This window comes from Cyprinodon variegatus, unplaced genomic scaffold, assembly GCF_000732505.1.
Source record: "Cyprinodon variegatus isolate N-32 unplaced genomic scaffold, C_variegatus-1.0 Scaffold7, whole genome shotgun sequence".
NCBI classification, from domain to species: Eukaryota; Metazoa; Chordata; class Actinopteri; order Cyprinodontiformes; family Cyprinodontidae; genus Cyprinodon; species Cyprinodon variegatus.
In genome coordinates, this window is record NW_015150460.1 from 393,705 (window position 1) to 401,397 (window position 7,693).

The window sequence follows — 7,693 nt, forward strand, 5'->3', positions numbered from 1 at the left end:
GAATGTGTATAACCTGTGTATAACATCGCCAAGGAAGCCGGACTAACTGGAATGCAACCAATTGGCGGATCAATTCAGCAGAGCTTCGAAATTTAGATCCATAAAGACTCAAGTTTCTGATCATGTGGGTGTATGGTGTTCTCCAAACTGCCTCCAAACTGCACTGATCATGTCCACTATGCTCATGGAGGCATATTATTATCTGCCCCCATAATGGAGCTTCTACCTCCAACACACTGAGAGGAGCTGAAGGTAGTAGCTCACACCGTCTGCTCTGGAATCCAGCAGAGGAAACACCAGCTTCCAGCATAAGATGAACAACCTCTTTGTAGGGGCAACGGGAAAACCTCAGGCTCCCCACAAGTTCTTCACAAGGCTTAAAACATAAAGAGCAGCTGATAATGGATCTTGAAAGGAAGCTAAAATTTCCAGAACACAAAGCAAGGATGTCATTCAAACTAGACTTGTTTATAATATCTGATTTAATAAAAGAATTGCTGCTAGAGCTTGCAGACTGCTAGGATCCCCCACAGCCTCAAGGTGGCTGTGGAACATGAGGGTTGATTTATGTAGTCTTATTCTGCTTGCATACAAGCCATCGGATCAGTGCTTATAGAAGAACATAGATTTGTCTTTTACTTAGAGCAGGGGACTTCATTGTTTTCCAGGCTAAGGACCCCCAAACTGATGGCCAGATCGAGCGGGGACCCCCTAATCATATATATATATGTTGTATGAAATTGTGTTTTATTATCAAACTGGTCCTATAGTCAATTACAGATGGAGTCACGTAACAAAAGTAATTTTGCCCTGAGATTATAAAAGTATATCTGATTTGGATTCTTCATTGATGGGACAGGTGTTGTGAATGAAATGGTGCCCAGCTTGAAAGAGCTCCTGTGCGTCGCTGAATGTGTGCATTGATGACTGAAAGACATCTTCTGCCTCCATTTATCTGTTTACTACAGTGTGTTGAATTCATGTTTCATGTTAAAGACATTTAAATTAGTGGAAAAAATTGCAGGGGGGAATATATATATATAAAAAAAAGTCTGATCAACCAAAACCTTTGTGACCCATATTCATGGGATATGTAAATATCGATTATTAAAAATACACTTGAAATATTCTAATGTTTTAAAACTACTAAAATCATCCCTATAACACCTGGTCCAATGATTTTCTGATCTGTCTACCTTATAGTTGACAACCGAAAAAATCCATACCATAAATGTTAAACCAGAATAAACGGAACCGTAATCAATTCAAGCCGCTTATGAACACTAGAAAGACGTCAATGCGCTTTTCTTGTTTCAAAACTACCTACTAGTCCTTGCCGTTTGCTCAGCCTCTGGAAACAAGAATATTTAATATTTTTATTGAAAGGAGAAAAGGATGATGGGAGGAAAGGAGGCAGCCAGGCCCAGCATGAAAAAACGCTAAATTCCAAACTTTTCCCAAATTCGTATGAACTCTGTGATAATATTTCTATGATCAACTTTTAATTGCACATATGCATGATGTGTTTGTTTGTTTTTTCAACTTGTTTTTTACAGAAACCACTGAATAGGATGTGTAAAGCTACTGAAGGGTTAAATATCCTCCCCCTCTATCTGACTCCACCTTCTGGGTGACTCAGCACTACAGGAAGCCGGAAGAGCTCCCAGTAGGTTTCCTTCTACTGTCAGTTGTTTACTTTGGCCTGTTTGTGAATTTTCAACTCTTCTGTAAGAGTTTCTGATGCTGATTTAGCTTCATCTATTTTCCTTGCTGATACATACAAGATTAGAGGTGCTGTCTGTGTGTCTACGCTGTTTTTATTCATTTTTGTTTCACTGCCCAGCTTTCACTTAGGGGGTAAAAAAGGAGTTTCGAGTTTCGAGTCAGTATGGCAGGCAGACTGTCTTTGCCTGAGGAGGACCTGACCTGTCCAATATGCTGCACCATCTTCAGGGACCCGGTGGTCCTTAAATGCACCCACAGCTTCTGCGCTCCTTGCTTGCAACAGTACTGGACTGTAAAAGGACAAAGACGTGACTGTCCCCTGTGTAGAACCCAGAATCTGGACGATCCTGTACCGAGCCTGACCCTAAAGAACCTGTGTGAGTCCTGTGTGCAGGAAGAGGAGAGTCACGACAGGGAGGAAACAGAAAGGGAAATGTACTGTGATCCGGGGGAGATGTGCCCCGTCCATAATGAGAAGCTAAAGCTGTATTGCCTGTTGGACAAAGTGCCCATCTGTGTGGTCTGCCACACGTCAAGAAAACACAAACAGCACGACTGCTGTCCTGTTAGCGAGGCAGTTCTGGATGTAAAGGTAAACATTAGGAGTCAATTCCACGTATGTGGAAGGATCCCATTAGACACTTCATCATTGGCCTTTTAATCGTCTTTGCAGGAGAAAATGAAGTTGGCTATTAGCACCCTCCAGGAGAAGACGGAGGCATTTAACAAAATGAAGAAAAACTTTGAGGATACAGTGACACATATTCAGGTGAAGTACTTCACTGTGCCATACTGTGCAAGTACTCCTATCGGCTGAACTTATTCATGTTAGATTCTACTGCTATCTAAATCTTAAACTTATACCAACACAGAGTACTTCATAGAGGAGAAGTGGAAGGAAATTATGTAGAATTCTCTCTTTTATTTATTTGAACAACCTTTCAGTGAAGTTACATTTGCAAGTCTTTAAGGTATATTTTTTTTTTTACCAGATTTTTACATCTAGAGCACTGTCTGCTTTTACATACATCCCTGCTGCAACATACTTCAATAAAATGGCTAAATACATCCCTTTGCGAATCTTGATGCCATAAATAGAAAATTAATCATTGCTTTTAACAGTTTTGGAGCAGGGATGCAGCTACAAGTTGTGGGGCTTGATTTTTAAGGGAATGGATTTGGAAATTGTTGACTTTTTTTTTTTTTTTGCAAAACGGCTCAAGCACGGTCAGATTTAATGCAGAACCTTAGTAAAAAATTATTTCTAAGTCTTCCTACAAAGTTTCAGATGAATCCAGACTATGACAGTAGCCCTATAAAAAAAAGCTTTGATTTTAAACCACTCTATTGGATCTCTGGCTTTATTTAAGGTCATTGTCATCCAGGTCGATTAACCTCCTTTCCAGGCACAAATCTTTTGAAGCTGCTATCAGGTTGTTTTCCAAATTTAGTTAGTTAATCCGACTTGCATATTTTTTTCTGTTAAAGGTAAGCTTAGCCTCTGAGGGATGCTTTCATCACCGTGTTAATAACCCAGTGGATGATGTACATAAGATAATCTGCACCTTTAGTATTTCCCAAATGATGTTTCTGCATTTAGGCCTGAACTAAAGATATTTCAGTTTCCCAGCTGCAAGGAGCAATATGTGAAAAATGTAAATACATTGAAGGAGTATAATGTACTTTCAAGGCACGGTACTTAAACAATGTTATCCCTCAGGATCAGGCCCGATTCGTGGAAAGACGGACACATGAGGAGTTTGAAAAACTCCACAACTTCCTTCGTGTTGAGGAGGAATCGAGGATGGAGGCGCTGAAACGGGACGAAGAGCAGAAGACTGGAGAGATGAGGCAAATGATTGAAACAATCAAGGAAAATATATCGTCCATGTCGGAAACTATCAGAGTTTTGATGGAGGAGATGGCTCTTGAGGACATCTCTGTCCTTCATGTAAGCTTTTATATAACAGACGTAGATAGGAATGCATGCCTGCTCATTGCTTTCAAATTTTAACTCACTTGTTTTTGTTTTTTTTTAGAAATGCAAGAGCACGCTTGCAAGGTAAAAGGAAACTTTTTATGAGTTGAATTCACACAGACAAAAACCTCTGAATTAGTAAAACAATAAATTTGCCTTTGGGATTAATAAAGTAGTTTTGAATTTAATAGAATTTGAATTATTTGTACATTTTGCAGGGCAAATTATCCTGTTGCAGATCCAGTCATGGCTCCAGCGGCACTAATAGATGTTGCCAAATACATTGGCTCTTTAACTTTCCAGGTGTGGGAGAAGATGCAAAAAATCACCCAATACAGTGAGTGGATGCTGATTTATTAAACCATAAAGGCGCTTGTATTACTCTGAGAAAAGTTCCCACATTTTGATTTATTCCTGAGGTGGGATTTTTAGCAGAACACTGAGGTGACACCCTGCCATGTTCTCTTCAGCTCCAGTTACTCTGGATCCAAACACGGCGGCCCCATGGCTGGTCCTGTCAGATGACCTTACCTCCGTCCATGACAGCGATGAGAAACAGAGGCTGCCCAACAACCCGGAGAGGTTCGACCCCGACACTGCTGTTCTTGGCCGGCACGGCCTGTCCTCAGGCAAGCACGCCTGGGAGGTGAACGTGGGAGACAACACGGCTTGGGTTGTCGGCGTGGCTAAGGAGTCCATCAAAAGGAAGGAGAAAGTGTCTTCTGTCCTGAACAATGGCTACCTGTGTGTGTACTTTTACCACAAGATGTACTTCGCCGGTACCTCTCCTTTGACACGGCTGACTCTGAAAAGGAATCCGCAGAGGATCAGAGTGCAGCTGGACTGTGAGAAGGGAAAAGTGTCCTTCTATGACCCGCATAACAACGCACATATCTACACCTTCAAACACGCCATCACTGAGGCCGTGTTTCCTTACCTCTGGGTGGGCTGTCAGAAGAGTCCTCTGAAAGTCGAACCAGTGGATGTTTTCTTAAAACTCGCTGAGTTTAGTTAAAATTCTAACTTGGATTGAAGTTTAGATGTTTTTTGATCTAAACTTTCTATCTTTCCATACAATGTCTAAAGAGTAAATTTATTTCAAAGCTATTGCAGCAGTGTTTTAAACAGGATTTGATTACTTGAATTTCTCTTTTTCCACATGATTATAGTGCACACTTATCTTTAATTAAATAATAAGGATTGCACTTAATTGCACTAAAATATTCTGTATATATAATTAAAATGTAATTATCCTGCAAATGTTGTATTGAAGGGTTGTATTATCATTTTTATCCCAACTTGTGCAAACACCAATCGTGCTTTTATTGCAAATGGTTATATAATATATTAATTTAATTAAATAATTTATCCATAATTGCATTTTGTACAAATACTTTGTAATCCCTTTTTTAAAGAGAGTTGGAGAAAAGTTAGTTTCTTTAAAAAGCAAGTAACACAAAATGGACAAAAGTAATTACATCCTAGAAGTTAGACATTATTGGAGTTCTCTAGTTTTCTTTTTTGTTTATTATTATTATTATAGTTTTGATCTCTATGCTGAACTAGGATGCATGTTGAGATTTCTGAACACTGAAAGTGGATTGAAGAAAATAGGTCATTGTCAATTTAAGTCCAAAATAATATACCATAACTGTTGGCACTATAGGATATTTTATTGATCGCATTTGTAACTATAATCCTGGATTTCCTCTATTAAACAAAATGCCAATACAAGAGACTTTTGTTTTCCTTATTCCAATATTTTTAAATGCCTTAGAAAACTTGTATTTTGTTATCACAAATATTAAATATAGTTTATAAGATCCTTAACATATTTATCTGATTAAATCTAAACACTTTTTTTCACTTCTGTTTATTGTATCCTTTGCTTTGGGTTAACTAAATAATTCTGCATATGATGAGCGTTCCAAAAAGCCTTTTGGTCCAAGCTGGAGAAAGACCGGGTTTGCATGGTTAAAGTGCACTTTTTCACATAAGCAGACTTGGAAATAAAAGCTCCCAATGCAATCGGTGCAGCAGCAGCAAAAATCTAAGCACTGCTTTGAAAACAGAGAACATTTAAAGGGGGAAATAGCTGCTTCTATGAAGCATGAGTCACTGGTTTGAAACATGCAAATGTGTTTAACATAATACCAAGGAGAAAAGACATCTGACCTTACAGAGGCTGTTTATGCTGCAAACCTATGGGAGAGGAGATGCTTAAGGCCAAGCTCACATTTAAAAAGAGATCCCACTGCTAGATTATTCATTTACACTCAAGCTACAGAGGAAAGTGGGCCACTGCTCCACCACAATGGTGAGGAAGGCATGTAAAAAAATCATAAGAGATTAGATTAAATACATTAAATGGAGATTTTGTGAACTGGATGTTCTCATTTCGAATGAGAACAAAATGTACAAAATGTGTTCCTTAAAAAAAAGTAGTTATAAGGTTTTTAATGTTTTAATGGGAAGAAAAACAAGCCATCTTTCCTTTTTGTGTCAAAAGATGATAACTATAACTAAATTTTCTTTGATTTCCAGTTGTAAATTATGAAAAAAAAACTATCCTTGTTACTTCATTATCCTTTGAAGTCATCTAATCCTGAAAACTTTATTTTCTACCACCTTAAAGGACCTGTAATATTTTTATGGAAGTTCCAATTAAAAATTAATGCATATTTGCATTTATCTAGTTTTAATTTGTGCAATAAGCCAAGTTCACGCGAGATTTTGACAATTAAATATAGACTGAATTAGATTTTCTTTATTTTGACCCCGTTTTTCCGCACCCACGTGGATCGATGGATGGATAAGTGCAGCTCTGCATAAACCTCTTTTTCTCCTTGAAATTTCGCATCTTTCAGACCCTGTTGGAAACTTTCACCAGCGAAAACGTCTTTATCTACCCTATAAGGTGGCTTCCCAGTATTTTCATCTCTAAGAAGGAACTAACGGTGAGCTTAACCAATTATTAACATGTTTTTAACTTAATTAGCTAGCTCCAGCAGCAGAGCTAATGCTAAGCGGAGTTAGCTTATTTAGGAACTCATTCTGCTCTGAAAAACATTTATTTTTATTTTTCTGCGTTTGTATAAATAATTACCCGTCAGAGCTTCAATACAGTCATTAGCTAATAATTAAATAAAAAAAGGTTGTTTTATAATATCATTGACATCCTTGAACTTTTTCACATGCTACAACACTTTTTTTTTTTTTTTGGTGGAGCTTTAATTGATAAAATAACTCAAATAGTATAAGAAGTATGATTGTGAAGTCGAAGGAAACATGAAACACATTTTGGCCATTTTTTAAAAGCCATTATCTTTATATGGGAGGCTGTCGGTAGCGAGGCGGGCGTGCTTATAGGGCGGCCATCTTGGGTCAGACCATATATCAGACAGCTGCTGTCAGAATGAATAGGAGGCAACTCCAATCTCATTTTAATCACATGTAAGACAAGTCAAATATCATTTCACAATAATCTCTGACATGTCATAACCCATTAAAAGAACAAAACATCTTTTAAAATAACCTTTTTAGTGAGATTATAAATTTCTTTACAGATTTAAAACTATTTAAACTGAGCTGGATGAGGTATTTGTAAAGTTATATATTTCACAATTTAATATTAATTTGACAAAACACAAAGTTTTATTTTAATACATTATAAGCATCATCAGAACAAATATATTGCAAGTTTTCCCACTATTATGGTAGGAGGTATTTTATACCGATATTTAAATGTATATTATTATTTTTATCATTATTATTATTCAGTATTTTTTTATTTAAGGATTGCTTTTTGATTATGAGTATTAGGATCTATAGAGGAAACTTTGTTGGAAAGTTATTTACAAAAGAGAGTAAAGTTATTATTGCAATTTTTTAATAATTTCTGAGTTAATTTTTTTATTTTTTTTTTCATTGTCAAGACAATTTAAGTCAAATTGTAGTGAATGGTAAATTTATGTTGTGTCTCACTAAAGG

At 37.1% G+C, this 7,693-nt stretch overlaps 1 protein-coding gene across 1 annotated transcript; it reads left to right on the forward strand.

Moving 5' to 3' along the window:
• Nucleotides 1-1,657: 1,657 nt before the first annotated feature.
• On the forward strand, nucleotides 1,658-5,036 carry LOC107085469 (tripartite motif-containing protein 35-like). The gene is made up of 6 exons (XM_015375794.1): nucleotides 1,658-2,317; nucleotides 2,399-2,494; nucleotides 3,446-3,676; nucleotides 3,765-3,787; nucleotides 3,922-4,040; nucleotides 4,174-5,036. The coding sequence occupies exons 1-6, from the start codon at nucleotides 1,889-1,891 to the stop codon at nucleotides 4,716-4,718; spliced, it is 1,443 nt and encodes a 480-aa protein (XP_015231280.1). The 5' UTR covers nucleotides 1,658-1,888; the 3' UTR covers nucleotides 4,719-5,036.
• Nucleotides 5,037-7,693: the final 2,657 nt, after the last annotated feature.